Source organism: Heterodontus francisci, chromosome 19 (genome assembly GCF_036365525.1).
Source record: "Heterodontus francisci isolate sHetFra1 chromosome 19, sHetFra1.hap1, whole genome shotgun sequence".
NCBI lineage: Eukaryota > Metazoa > Chordata > Chondrichthyes > Heterodontiformes > Heterodontidae > Heterodontus > Heterodontus francisci.
This window is the reverse complement of record NC_090389.1, coordinates 73,196,871-73,212,585: the sequence shown is the minus strand read 5'-3', so window position 1 is coordinate 73,212,585 and position 15,715 is coordinate 73,196,871. Positions and strand designations below refer to the sequence as shown.

The 15,715-nt window shown below is 41.6% G+C and overlaps 1 protein-coding gene across 1 annotated transcript; it reads left to right on the top strand.

Moving 5' to 3' along the window:
• Positions 1-484: 484 nt before the first annotated feature.
• Positions 485-15,684, top strand: cidec (cell death inducing DFFA like effector c). Its single transcript, XM_068051955.1, has 6 exons — positions 485-609; positions 3,992-4,068; positions 5,332-5,470; positions 8,515-8,664; positions 9,012-9,199; positions 13,083-15,684. Exons 2-6 carry the CDS (start codon positions 4,016-4,018, stop codon positions 13,216-13,218), a joined length of 666 nt encoding a protein of 221 aa, XP_067908056.1. The 5' UTR covers positions 485-609; positions 3,992-4,015; the 3' UTR covers positions 13,219-15,684.
• Positions 15,685-15,715: the final 31 nt, after the last annotated feature.

Genomic DNA, 15,715 nt, shown 5'->3' with positions numbered 1-15,715 from the left:
TAACATTGTGGGTCTCTGTGCTACAGAAAGTTAGGGCTTGGTCTCTGATCCATCCTTTGTCTGGGGGTTTGTCAGAAGAGCTGCTCGTCAAGCCTGTTACTGCCAACCACCCCCACCTGACTTTCAAATTGGCTTCATGCAAAACTCAACAGGAAGGATTTCCCAAACCCCTAATGTGTGTATGTTTGGGAGTTCCTGTAATGAGGTAGCAGCTCTCAATGATACGGATCATCATTGGTAATGGTTTCAATGTCTGACTTTTAATATGTGTTTTCCAAAGGCCTTTCTTTTTAAAGTGTGAATTCACTTTGTTTTAAAACACAACACTTAAACATGGGTCAACGCTCGAGCGTTTCCATTTTAAGGGAGTGGGGGAGGAGAAAGGAAAGCTCACATTTTGAAATGTGATCTGTTAAACATGAATTCATTGACACACCTTCTGTTATGCTGATGTGCAGCTGTGGAGCAATACCTAGCTTGTTGCTAGAACTTTGACCTGTGTGTTATTGACCTACTCGTTGGCATTGGTGAATTTTCAAAAACCAGTCAGAATCTACAGTGAGAGAGAGACCTGGACCAGAAGTTTAAACATTTATGATCAACTGAAAAGTGAGTATTGTCTTTGAATTTAGTATTTTTTTATATTTGGATTATCTAAACATTCTGACTGGCTTGGAGAGAATTGGCAGTCTTAGGTCTGTGCTCGTCGGTTTTCCTCTAGCTCAATCACTCCCTGTACAGCATTGGGACTTTATGTATTGAAACTTCTGTCTTCGTATGAAACCGTTACATTGAATAGAATTTGAATCAGTATAAATTGACAATTTTCCATACTAGTTTCTTTAGGGTGTAGTGTGCATCAATGTAAAAGGATTCTCTGTAAGACTCTTAACAAGGGGGTCTCACTTCCTCTAAGGTCCTGACCCCATACTGAGTATCAATCGCACAAAACAAACTTTAGATACAATTTCCGCTTTATGTGGAACACCTTTGTTAACTCACCAAGCAATAGTATATACCTACAACACCAGTTGCTTAGTAGACCCGCATCCAGGGCTTGTTCCTGGGTGGTCAGGTCCTCTGAACGACCTCTCCCGCACGACTTCCTGTGACTGACCAAGTCACACTTCCCAGCTGCAGCAAAAATGTCCTTGTGAGCTGTGGCTTTATACCTCTTTCTGACCCTGGCTCCATGACATATAAGGTAACATTTTAAATTTGGTCATCGGATTGGGTTTCAGCATCTTTTCAATCCCACCCTGGCTATGCAAGACCACCTGCATGTGGTCATATCCTGCTGTCAGCAGGGGGAGTTCTTGGGTTCATACCATCCATGGATATGTTATCTGCATCTTGATTAGGCAAGAAGGAAACCATTCACACATTTTAAAAGGCCATTGTCCATGAATGTGCTTGTAGACAGGCTGTTTGTTTTAAAAGCCCAGGATACCACATTAGTGGCATGTCCTGACTTGTCTGTCTGTGTATACGTGGGGGTCCTTGTTCAGTTACATTGTCTTTTATTTTTAAAAAGTCCAATATGAACCCCAGCGATGTCTTCGGTCAGAATTCTTCTCCCTTCGCTTCCACGTTTTTACCACCCAGTGAGCTCCACATTCTGGTCCACACCACAACTGGTTACATTTTACTTATGAACAGAAATGGAGGAGATATTAACAAATGCCTCACAGCATAACAAAAATACAAGAGATATCCAAATGCCTTACAAAGTTACAGCATTATTATTGTAACTCCATTAATATCAATGTACAATGGGCTGGATTTTACCTTAGGCAGACAGGAATTCACCACTGACGTAAAAGCTGGTGGCAAACCCGCTTCTGCCTAGCCCGGAGATCCATCTTGCATTTTGCAGGCCCCCAGGCTTTAATTGTCTTGAGGCGGGACTTCCACCCACTTGAGGGACAAGGTCCTGCCTCAGTGAGCTGCTGGCCAATCAGTGGGCTGGCAGCTCTTAGTCCCAGCAGCGCCACCAGGAGTGGTGGTCACTGCTGGCACTGCAGCCCAGCCGATGCCATGGAGCCAGGAGCGAAGGTAATTTGGGCATGCCTCACCAGTGAGATTGATTGTGCCCTGGTGAGGCTGGAGTGGTCATTTGGGGGGAGGGGTGCATCTTGGGTCCCGGGGGTGGGTTGGGAGGTGGGGGCGGCCCTCAATCAGGCACCCTGTGCCCGACTGCCATGGCCACCACCACCCCCTCCACCCCGGTGCGCAGATAGGCCGGTAGCTATCATTGGGCGGCCTTTCACGTCCCCAGCACGCCCACTTGTCATGGGTAAAATACCAGTTAAGGGCCTTGATTGGCCTTGGGCAGGTGGGCCATTTCCCCCAACTGCCGTAAAGTTGACCGGATGTGTGAGCAGGGCGGGTAGGCCTCCTGGAGCCTCGTGCTCAATTTTCGCCGCCCCCGTCTGACCTGCTGGGGTGGTGTAAAATTCAACCCAATGTGTCACAAGATGGTAACTTTCCTACCAATGTCTTATTTTTGGGAATTGTAGTCTTTACTGACCTAAGCAAGTGGATGGGCATTGGGAGTGCTTTAAACCCAGCATGTCTGCCTGTTCAACATCCCAAGGTGCTTTGCAGGAGCATTATAAACAAAATTTGACTCGAGCCGCGTGAGGTATTGGGGAAGGTGACCAAAAACCTGATAGAATTTGTTTTTAAGGAGTCTTGAAGAAAGAGAGAGGCAGAGAGACATCGGGAAGGAATTCCTGAGCTTGAGGCCTTGGCAGTTGAAGGCATGGGTGCCAATAAAATAATCAGGGATGCCCAAAATGCCAGAATTAGAGGAGCACAAATATCTCCGAGGCTCATAGTGCTGGATGAGATTAGAGATGGGTACAGGCAAGGCCATGGAGGGATTTGAAAATTAATACAAAAACGAGAATTTTAAAATTAAGACATTGCTTAACTGGGAGCCAATACAGGTCAGTTAACACAAGGGTGATGGATGAATGGGACTTGGTGCAAATTAGGACAAGGGCAGCAGAGTTTTGGAATAGCCTCATGTTTACAGAGGGTAGAATGTGGGAGGCCAGTCAAAGGTACATTAGAATGGCAAAGTTTCAAGGTAACAAAGGCATGGATGAGGGTTTCAGCAGCAGCAGAGGTAGAGTCGAATGATATTACAAAGGTGAAATTAGGTGGTTTTGGTGAAGGTGTGGATATGTGGTTGGAAGCTCACCTTGGGGTTAAATATGACAGCATGGTTGTGAACAGTGTGGTTCAGCCTCAAACAGGTGCTAAGGAAAGGGGTGGAGTCATTTGTTAAGGAACGGACTTTGTGGCAGGGACTGAAAACAATGCTTCCGTCTTCCCAATATTTAATTGGAGGAAATTTCTGCTCCTCCAGATCCTGGATCCTTGGGGGGCACCAGAGGTAACTATATAGGAGTGGGAAGAGAAGCCATTGCAAGTGATTCTCCAGCTTTGATTTCATAAATAAGAATGGAGCTAGGCAGGTGCAGTGCCATGCAGCTTGAACATGGTGGAGAGGTGTTGGAGGAGGATGATGTGGTCAACCATGTCAAAGGCTACAGACAGGTTGAGAAGGGAAAGCTTATCTGAGGGGGAGAGGGGGGATTGATTGAATGGAACTGACTCTCAGACCTGAAACGTGAACTGTGTTTCTCTCTCTCCACAGCTGCTGCCAGACCTGATGTGTATTTCCATCACTTTGTTTTTATTTCAGATTCCCAGAATCCACAGTATTTTGCTTTCAAACAAAGTTCTGGGAAAGTTGGGCATGGATTTGGGGGGAGGCAACAACACATTTTGAGAACTTTGGAGAGGAAAGGGAGGTTGGAATAGGGTGGTGGTTTGTAAAGATGGAGAGGTCAAGAGTTGTCATTTTGAGGAGAGAGTTAATGACAGCAGAAGTAGTACTTCGCAGTCTCTATTTAATCCAGACAAATATTCACTGATCAAGACTTTTAAGAAATGTAACAATTTTTTTTACATTTGGCAGCTCAGACATTTGTGAAAGCTGAAAATGGAATACGCAAAGAAATCGCTCAGTTTCTTTTCTCCCAGTTCCATCTCCAGGTAAGAGCTCCACAAATGCTATTTTTCTTTTCATTTCTCTCTCTTTCTACCTAATTCCCCAGATCGTAATTGATGATTGTGACGACTTTTTTCGTGATCCTTCAGTTCATGTAACTGCTTGCTTGTGACCTCTAGGAAGCAATACTATTTTTACTAACAGTTCAGCTTGTACTATTGACATCTCTCTTTTGACCCTCCAACATGGTGACTGCCTAAACTTTATCACAGCTGGACAAGATATTATTCATTCTGAACGGGTCTGGGAGCCTGCTGGTAGCTAGAGAGGCTGTAGTGTTAAATGGACAATTTTTCAGAGAATGGTATAGGGAGGAAACTTTACAAGTGTGCTTACATCATATAACTCCTGCTTCCCACAGTAATTCAGACCAATATGCTGACTATATTTCCAGCAAGCTCTTAAAATATGATTTTTAAAAAATTGGTAATCTCTTGTCTGCCACTTGGATAAATAGCATTTCTTTTGGCCAGTTTAATCATTGACTTATATTATAGATTATAGTAAGGAACTGATTAGTTGAGCAGTGCTTGCAATGTTGACTCATTCTCTGGATTACTAACTAACATAACTGGCAAACAATTGTACCTGTACCCAGTATCTACCCTGTGAATATTCTGGAACTCATTACATCATGGGGAGCACGGTCACCACAATGCACGTAGCGTTTCAAAAAGTCCAATACCACCTTGTAGGCCTCCTGTGCCTAGTAGCACCTGAAACAACCTGTTTTCCTTTGCTCTTTCTCCAGGTTTGGATACTTGGCAACATCAGAGTGTGTGGTTCTCCACAATTTCTAGTCTGGAATAGACTTGTCTTGTCTCTGGGGTTGTTTTTATAATGACAGTCCACATAAAATGCCTGTCACTGGCCTGACTCAAAGGAGGGCTGGTGCCTTTACCTGCCTCCGATCTCTTGAAATATCTAGGTTGGGCGGCCCTAATAGGAGTTGTATTCCTTCAATCATGGGTCTTGGTTATAGGTGCTATGTTGAGGTCAGTCCTTGAGGAAAAGAGGAATGGGCGGTAAATGCAGCCTTCCTGATGTAAAACGCAAAACCTACTACAACTCAATCAACGAGTTAATGTTTTATTACTTCAAGATTCAGTAAATAATTAAACACAGTTCTGTAGTGCTCTTACTCATTCCTTACCAATTAACCCAAGAAAACATCTCTCTTCATGGCAGTAGGATTTTGAATGGGGGTGATTTGAACATCTACAATTTTTTTTTTTTTTTTTGAACAGGTGTGTTTCTGCCAGTGCATCAGCAACATCACACCTGTTGAACAGTACTCCCCAGCAAAGACCATTTAGGGTGTGCAACTGGGATCGGAGCTTGAAGAAAGGCATCATGGCTAGGGACCTTCGGGATCTAATGGACAAGGTGAAACTTCATTTGTGAAAACATCTTTTTGTGGAGTTTTTGGTGTGGGCTGCTAATATTTACTTTGATCCCTTGCACAAATTGCTCAAGCAAGTCCAAACTCTCTTCAGCTTGTATTCACTTCCTCTTCTAATCTATACCCCAGGAAGCTAGGTGGACATAACTTACTGTTAAATTAACACAAACTCTCTTGGCTGGTTATTTTGACCATCCAGAAGCTATTCTTGGACTCTTTTTTTTTTTCAAAATGGAAGTAAAATGATTGCTAAAACATCTAGTATCTAGTAATTGAAGTTCATGAGCATTTTAAGGTGCCAAATTCTGCTTATCTGTTCTGTTTGTGTGCATGCACTCAACAAGGTAACGGAGTTCCCTCTGAGTTTGTACATTGTTTTTTTTTTCCGTTTATTGGATGAGGGTGGTGCTGGAAAGGCCATATTTATTGCAAATCCCTAGTTGTCTTGAGAAATTGGTGGTGGGGCTTTTTCTTTGAACCACCACAGTCCTTGTGGTGAAAGTGCTCCTGTAAGGATGTGAGCTGGGGAATTCTAGGGTTTTGACTTGTGACTATAAAGAATGGTGGTGTATGGCTTTGAGGTGATGGTGTTCCCATGATGTTGCTTGCCTTCGCGGTGGTAGAGATCAAGGGGATGGGGCTGGAAGATGTCAGTAGTTTGGGTTGCTGTAGTGCCTCTAGATGGTCCATACAGCAGCCAGAAGATGTGGTATAGTCCAGGAGCTGGAGAACTGATCAAGCAGACTGCTTTGTCCTTTTTGCTTTGTTTGTGGGATGTGGGTGCTGCTGGCTAGGCCAGCATTTATTGCCCATCCCTAATTGCCCTTGAGAAGGTGGTAGTGGTGAGCTGCCTTCCTGAGCCACTGTAGTCCTTGGGATGTAGGTACACCAACAGTGCTGTTAAGGGAGTTCCAGGATTTTGACCCAGTGACAGTGAAGGAATGGTGATATAGTTCCAAGTCAGGATGGTGTGTGGCTTGGAGGGGAACTTGCAGGTGGTGGTGTTCCCATGCATCTGCCCTTCTACCTTCTAGGTGGTAGAGGTTGTGAGTTTGGAAGGTGCTGTCTCAGGAATCTTGGTGAGTTGCTGCAGTGCATCTTGTACATGGTACACACTGCTGCCACTGTGCGTCAGTGGTGGAGGGAGTGAACGTTGAAGGTGGTGAATGGGGTGCTGATCAAGCAGGCTGCTTTGTCCTGGATGGTGTTGAGCTTCTTGAGTGTTGTTGGAGCGGCACTCATCCAGGCAAGTGGAGATATTCCATCACACTCCTGACCTGTGGCGCAACTGCACTATCTGCCTTATTGTGAAGAGGCTTTGAGTGAGTTGGGAGATGAGCCATTCATCAGAGTGCCCAGTTATTTCCCTGGTGGTTTATGCCATGGTGGTTTTGTTAACTTAACTTCTGGTCAATTCTTGACCATTCTCCACCCCCTGCCCCCCTCCCCGCCACAACACAATTGTGATGGTATATGGCTCCGTGTTGAAGCTCAGGGAGGTAGTTGGCTCTCTTAAAGATATTTGTTGTCTGGCACTTGGGTAACAAATGTTACCTGCCACTTGATGACTGCAATCTGGATATTGTCCAAGTTCTGCTGTCGGCTGGTATTGGTCACTAATTGAATGGAGCTGAAGAATGTGCAATAGATAGTGAATAGTCCCCACTCCTGACCTTGAGGGAAGGAAGGTCATTAAAGCAGATGAGAATGGTTGGGCCCAAGACCCTACCCTGAGGAATTCTATTGTTGCAAGCACTGGTTTCTGACAACCACATCCATCTTCCTCAGACTCTAGCTACTTGAGGTTTTTCCCTAATGAACTAGGACTGCTTGGTTGAATGCTGCCTTGATGTCTGTCTGATAGTTACACTAGCCTCTCTTTTTTGCATTTAGCCCCTGTGTCCATGTCTGGAACTAAATGGTTCTGGCTAAACCCAGAATATTGGTGAGCAGGTGTTATTGATTCATGTTCATCACTTCGAGGAGGCTGATGAGGTGGAACCTGACTAGATTAGATTTGTAATAAAAAGCAAAATACTGTGGATGCTGGAAATCTGAAATAAAAACGGAAAATGCTGGAAATACTCAGCAGGTCTGGCAGCATCTGTGGAGTGGGAAGCAGACATTTCAGGTCTGCATTCTGATAGAAGGTCTCATACCTGAAACGTTAACTCTGCTTCTCTCTCCACGGAGGCTGTCAGACCTGCTGAGTATTTCCAGCACTTTTGTTTGTTATTTCAGATTAGATTTGTCCTGCTTCTTGTGGTTCAGCTAACCTGGACAATTTCAGTACCTAGGAGATACGACTACTGTAGCTGCACTGGAATAGGTTGGCTCGGCAGGGGGCTGTTTTGTTCTTCTGCATGATTCTTTAGCATTAGTGCAGAGATGTTGTCGGACCCATAACCTTCACTTTTCTCAATCACTACTACTTGTCATCTGGAATGGAGACCTTAAGAGAAGGCCAAGTAGGACTGCACACATGCTGAATAAAGCTATGCCAGGGATCTGTTACAAATCTAGCATGTGTTGCACATCAATTTATTTTAAAGTTTCTTTTGAATACTGATATAAATGTTTGAGATTTTGGGGGATTCCAAAACTCTTACATAAACCCAAATGTTTATTATTACAATTTTATTTTCACCTAAAAGGATTTGTTTGATCTGAATTAGTGATGAATTAGCATACAACAGGTCACATTACAGTAAATTAGCTGTTGTGGGGGGTCTTCCTGATTTCTTTTAAAGTTGCCATCTTTTGGGAGGGCTTTTACAGGAGCTGCCTGTATTCACAGCAAGCCTTGTGGTCTCGTGACTGTCTGTCAGCACAATCTCCCCATCATTTCAACATTCAGAACCAAAGCTAAACCTTAATCTTGTGTGTACAGTAAATATCTTTTTCTGCTTTTTGATGCAATAATGTTCAGTTCTTTTAAACTGGAAAGAGTAATCCTGACCCAGCTTTTTTGCCCTTTCTGCTGCACTTGTCTCTGCTGTCTATTAACAATTTTACACTTGTGCTGCAGGTTCAAGAATCACTACACACAACATCTAGTGTTTTGCTGCTGCTAGAGGAGGATGGGACCTTCATTGAGACTGAAGAATTCTTTCAGACTGTACTAGATAATACACTGTTCATGGTTCTTGAGAAGGGACAGAAATGGACACCATCAGAGGTGAGGACTACAGTAGCATCTTATTTGGGAATAACTTGTAAATTCTATATTTTGAAGCATGTCTTTATTTAAAATACTCTTTCACTTCACTTTCACATTAATGGTTATGTCTTTACAAAAGCACAATTCAAGTCCAAACCTTGAATTAAGCATTCTTCCATAATCTGTTTAGGTTCATCATGGCTGGAACCTGAACAGTCACATTTCTTGTATAACCTGCTGGTCACAATGTATAGTGTACTTTAACTAGTTTACAGTTCTGGAACGAGCAATCCTGGAGTTTCCATTTTTTTTTTTAAAGACATTGCCTGGTGCAGAGTATAATTACAATGTTATTTTTAAAACAGAATAGTGGCTTTCATCTGGGTTTCACTGATAAATTGCGTAGAAGAAAAGATGTTGCCAGAATAACCTTTGATCTCTACAAAGAAAATCCTCAGGATTTTATTGGATGCCTAAGTGTGAAGGTGACACTCTATGGTTCATATTCTCTATCATATGATGTCCAATGTGTGGGAGCAAAGAAAATAATGAGGTAAGAAAATGGAATTCCAAGCTAAAATCATTGGATTACTGATCAAGTACATTTATGGTTCGAGGCTTGCATATTTTCCATTTTGAATAGATTATTGATAATGGATTTGTAGATTCCAAAGATGTTAACCCAGAGTCCTACAGCCTCTGTTCATGGAAATAATTGTCCTGAAATGTAAGCGTCAACATGCGTGGTTTGCAAACCTGGTATTTGTTTTTTTTGGGGATGATTTTTGACCCCAGTTTTCAGATTAGATTGAAACCTCAACCCCAGGGCATCAGGGAAATGGGTTTAAGTAGTCTTGGGCTAGAATTGAATTGTTCGATGAAGCTCTGTCTAACTTTGCTTAAATGTTCCTGTGAACTTCCTTGACATTTTTATTACATTAAAGGCGCTATATAAATACAAGCTGCTGCTGTTCATAAATCCCATCCTCTTACACCCTTGCTTCTCTGCCACCAGCATATCTCTCATTGCTCCACGTCCCTTGCTAGAATGGCTCTGAAATCCCAGTTCATTTTTCTTTTTCTTCACCCCACACCATTCCCTAGTTCCTCTCAGTCTTTGCCACCTCCCCTTTCCCATCCCTAAGATTTTGCCCTTCTTCACGTCTATTCCAACTCCACAAAAAAAATCACTGAAATATCCTCCTTTTCTGACCTGTCTTTGCACTGAGCAACTTTACGTTTATCACAGTTTCCATTGCAACTTTCACTTGAACTTTGCCTTGCTCCTGCTCAACCTCGCCCTCGTCCCATACAGTTTATTTTTAAATGGCTTTCCTCTCAATCTTGCATGTAGGCTTGACAAATCCTGATACACGACCATAAGAATTAGGAGCAGAAGTAGGCCATTCAGCCCCTCGTGCCTGCTCCGCCATTTAATAAGATCATAGCTGATCAGTTTGTTTCAAATTCCACACTCCCATCTACCCCCGATTTAATATTTGATTCCCTTGCCAAACAAGAATTTATCTACCTCTGCCTTAAAAATATTCAATGACCCCCGCCTCCCCCAACTTCTGAGGTAGAGAATTCCAAAGTCGCACAACCTTCTGAGAAAAAATTTCTCCTCATCGCTGTTCTAAAAGAGCAACCCCTAATTTTAAAAGTGTCCCCCTAGTTGTGGACTCTTCCACAAGAGGAAACATCCTTTCCACATCCACCTTGTCAAGACCATTCAGGATCTTATATACTTGAATCAAGTCTCCCCTCACGCTTCTAAACTCCAGTGAAAACAAGCCCAGTCTGTCCAACCTTTCCTCGTAAGACAACCCGCTCATCCCAGGTATCATTCTAGTAAGCCTCCTCTGAACCACCTCCAACGTATTTACATCCTTCATTAAATAAGGAGACCAAAACTATACACCCGTATTAGAGATGTGGTCTCACCAAAGTCCTGTATAACTGAAGCATTACATCCTTACTTTTAGTTTCAATCCCTCTCATAATAAAGGATAGCATTCCATTAGCTGCCTTTATGATTTGCTGTACCTGCATATTAACTTTGAGACTCATGCACTAGAACATCTAGATCCTTCTGCACCTCCTGAATTCTGCAATCGTTCTCCATTTAAGTAATACTCTGCTTTTTTTTTTTTAATTCTTTCTGCCAAAGTGAACAACTTCACATTTTCCCACATTATACACCATCTGCCAGATGTTTGGCCACTCGCTCAACCTATGTATATCTGTCTGCAACCTCCTTATGTCCTCTTCACAACACACTTTTCAGACCTATCTTTATGTCATCTGCAAATTCAGCTACTATGCCATCGCTCCCCTCACTTAAGTCATTGATATAAATTGTAAAAAGTTGAGGCCCCAGCACAGACTCCTGTGGGACTCCACTCATCACATCCTGCCAATCAGAAAAGGACCCATTTATGCATACTCTGTTTTCTGCCACCAAGCCAATTTTCTATCCGTTAATAATGTTGCCCCCTACACCATGAGCTCCTACTTTGCGCAATAACCTTTTATGTGGCACCTTGTCAAATGTCTTCTGGAAATCCAAGTACAGTATATTAATGGGCTCCCCTTTATCCGCAGCACACGTTACTCCTTCAAAGAACTCCAATAAATTGGTTAAACATGATTTCCTTTTCACAAAACTATACTGACTATTCCCGATTACCTTGAGTTTTTCTAAGTGCCCAGCTATAGCCTCCTTAATCGATTCTAACACCTTCCCCATGACAAACGTTAACTCTTTTCTGCCTCTTTTCTCCACCACCCCCCCCCCCCTTTCTTGAATAGAGGGGGTATATTTGCTACTTTCAAGTCTGATGGAACCTGTCCAGAATCTAGTGAATTTTGAAAAATTAACACCAACGCATCTACCACCTCATTACCCACCTCTTTTAGGACCCGGGGACTTATCAGCCCGTAGTCCCTCAGTTTGCTCAGTACTGCTTCCCTGGTGATTGTAATTTCGCCAAGCTCCTCTCTTGCTTTCACCTACAGATTTACAGTTATTACTGGAATGTTTTTTGTATCCTCTATAGTGAAGACGGAAGCAAAATATTTGTTCATTTCATCCACCATTTCCTTATTATCTACTATTAACTCCCCATTCTCATTCTGTAGAGGTCCAACACTCAGTTTAGTTTTTTCCTTTTTAAATACCTGTGTAAAGTCTTGCTATCTGTTTTTATATTTCTACCTAGCTTCCTCTCGTACTCTAATTTTTTTTTCTCCTATTAACCTTTTAGTCATTCTCTGCCATTCTTTATATTCTGACCAATCATCTGACCCGCCACTCATCTTTGCACAATTGTATGCTTTTTCCTTAAGTTTGATGCTTTCCTTAACTTCCTTAGTGAACCACGGATGGTGGGTCCTCTCCTTAGAATTTTTCTTTATAGTAGGAATATACTTCGTGTTCTGAAATATCCCCTTAAATGTCTGCCACTGCTTCTCTATATTAATCTATCTCCTAGCCTAGTAGCCCCGTTCACTTCAGCTAGCTCACATAGTTTCATGCCCACATAGTTGCCCTTATTTAAGTTTAAAATAGTCTTAGACCCACTCCTCTCTCTCTTTCAAACTGGATGTAAAATTCAATCATATTGTGGTCACTGATACCTAGAGGGGCCTTTTACTCTGAGGTCATTAATTAATCCTGTCACATTACACAATACCAAGTCTAATATAACCTGCTGTCTGGTCAGTTCCAGAATGTGCTGCTCTAAGAAAATATCTTGAAAGCATTCTGTGACCCTCTCTAACTAGTTTCATTTTTCTCCTTTTTTCTCCACCATGCAACAACATCCCCCTCCCCTCCACAACTCTCTAGGTCTTGACCTGCTTACATTGATTTCTTTTTTTCTTCTCTTACCTCCACTCCTTTCTGATATAGCTTCTGCAGCTTCAAGTCAGTCCATAAACTTCAATATATTGCATTAAGCCACAGCAGCAATCACCAAGTTGTCATCTTGCTGCTTCTCAATCAAAACTGCTTTTTATCTCTCTCTCATCCAGGAGACCAGAAACAACTCGTGGGATTAAATGTTGGAATAGACCAGTTGGGATGTTTGTGCTGTACACTTCATGTAACTGCAAAGTTGCTTTTTCCAGTACTGACCATCACCAACCTATCCTCCTGCCCACCACCCCAACCTTTTTGTTCCCCTTTTGCTTCTCCCAAATCCCATATAAATTGCAAAGAGTGAATTTTATTAACTCTGCAAACGGGAAAAGTCCTTGTTTCTACCCAGCCCTACAAGGTAGCAAACTTTGTAGAAGCAGAGTTTTGTTTCATTTACTAAACTGCAACAAATGTTGACTTTGCTCACATGGAGTAATCCTTGCACTGTTGACTAAAAATTACTCATCACACCTGCTCCAATGCCTTTCTATTAATCCTTTTTGTTCACTTTTAGGGAAGCCTTGCGTTTGACAATGTTCACAATGCAAGCTACAGGTCATGTTCTGCTTGGAACATCATACTATGTGCAGCAGCTGCTGGATGAGGAGGAAAAGCGGGCAGCAGTGAAACCCTTCTGTGCTCTCGAATGAAGTGCGTTTGCTCTGTCTACTCTTGAACACCATAATGACTTTTACAAACAAACCTTGACCAGAAACCTCATTTTGACACAATTTATGTAGCCACAGCCTGAAGTTGTCCTGAAAGATTGCATGTTACTGTACAATAATAGAATATTTATGGTCAATTTGATACAGGAATATATAATCAGAATACCTGCATTGATATGAAATAAAGTCAAACATGTGCTTTGCTAAACATTACGTGCATATAGTACTTTGAGAATGTTTGTTTCAAATGAACTTGGATGCATCTGCTTCATTTTACCAATCCTCATCAAGTAGCCATACTAGTACAGGGTAACACTTGTGTAACTGGGGGATACAGCTCCAAGCTTTTTTTTGTGGAATAAACTGGAATATTGCAGACTGCAATAATGCTCACCAAAGTAAATTTCTAGTTATTTTCTGCATCAAGCTATATTCGTACTAATTAATCCATTTGAAACTGGGCTATTAATCACTGGGTGCCATTTATATGGTTTGAACTTTAAACTGGCACTGCTCGTAGTGTTTGTGTCCACTTCCTCTGCACTACCTACATCAGTTACCCACTGACCTCCAACTATACTTCAGTTTTACTAATGTTGTTCACAAGTGACTTATTTACAACCACACTTGTGCTGCCTTTCCTGAACCCATGCTTGTCACCCAAGCCTGCAGACAATGTATTTTATAGTTCTGCTTTTTGCCTTTCCCTTCTCAATTTTAGTCTATAATGGCATTCATTAGCCATAATCTAAAATATGTTTGACTTGATATTTACAACCTTGCCTCATTTATTAACTAAAGTGGAGCTGAGATTACTAACCAATCCTTTGATTACAGGATTTAACCAAGTTGCATTTTCCCTATAAATCCTTGCTGTGGCTAGGGTTTATTTATAAAGACACGCAGCAAGAAATTTAAAGGAAGTGATGCTGTCAAGGAAGGTAAAATAAAGATTGGTTAATCTGATGTCTAAATATGGCTATAGAAAATCAGCACGAGTTATTAAATGCAGTCCTATTGCAAGCATATTACTTGAGATTTGGTACCTTTGCACTAAAATGCTTTTTGTATAAAGTTGACCTAATTCAAGTGAAGTTTGTAATTACAGAAAATATTTATTAAACCAAATCTTGGCTGTATTGTGAATGGTCAATCTTTATTGGAGAATAGTAGCTTGAGTTAGAATATTTTGCCTTTTTTAGATCTGCAACTTGATTCCAATCCAATTCAACCTTTGACCCCTCAACAAATGTTTGGGTTTCCACTGCATACAATTACCTCATCTAAGTAACTCAACTCCAAAGTTTGGAGAAACATGGAGCAGGAACCTCACTCCAGTGTATCTGCAATGAACTTGCTCAACACTAAAATCCAATGTTAGGATGTTCTTAATATTGCTCGTCTTCCTAATCTGCCTTCAGTTGCATTAGGCTGATGTCTGGTTCGTGGCATAAAATGGCAAAATCTGGGAAAAAATTGAACATCTTCACCATGCTGAACTCGAGCAATTATTGACCCATAACATGAGTAGAAAAGCCTAGGAGTAAAGCTCAAAATTGTTTTACTTTTTAATTCATTTTCACTTTTGAATGGTGCAGCTCTGCAAAAGACTTAATCATCAGTTGTTATGAATGCTTCCTTTTTTAATTTTGAGAACTTGTGTCTTAAATCTGAAAAAAGGATTCCATAGATTCTGGACTTTTTTTTTAAACAAAAGGTCATCAGAAGGTCTTTGGGGCTTAGTTTGTAAACGAGTGTTACTGGAAGGTACCTGTTCAGATAAGTACACACCAGGGGAATTGACCTGGGGAGAGATGTTTACAAAGAAGTGACAGGTCACGATTTATGGAGGTCAGGAGGCTTGATTCTTGACTTTTTTTTTGGTTTCACTTTGGACAGGCAGTTGGGGTATGGACAGTGTTTTGTAAAGGAGTTTAAAAAGTCAACCTGCCATGGACAAACCCCAACTCTGCCTTTTCCAGCTCTTGGAAAAGCCTGCCAGTTTTTCCATCTCTTTCAGGAGCTCTTAGAAGCGAGTGTAAGAAATAGAGAAATCGATGCAGCATTTCTCCTGAAACCCCTTTTGCCACATTTCTCCTGTGACGCTGGAAAACCTCCCAGATGAATCCTCGATGTTTCCTGAAATGAACTGTTCTAGGAAGAGCCCAGTGACTGCCAGCTACGTGTTTTTGGGACACCAAACCAAAACAAAGGACATCTGACATCTTTTCATTTTTTTCCTTGAAGAATTAGAAAGTATTTGGCCAAAGTATTTTGTCATTTTTTTGGCAATAGAGCTCTAAAGAGAAAAATCTCTTTTTTTCAGTTAACCTGTGTGAGGGGTTAAGGTTAAAAAAAGGAACTTTCATATTTCAATCTGTTTTCATACTTTGCTTCATTACTGGTTATATCTTGTTTCATAATAAACTGATAATTTTGTTAAAGAAACCTGGTTGATGCATTTTATTCTGGGATAAAA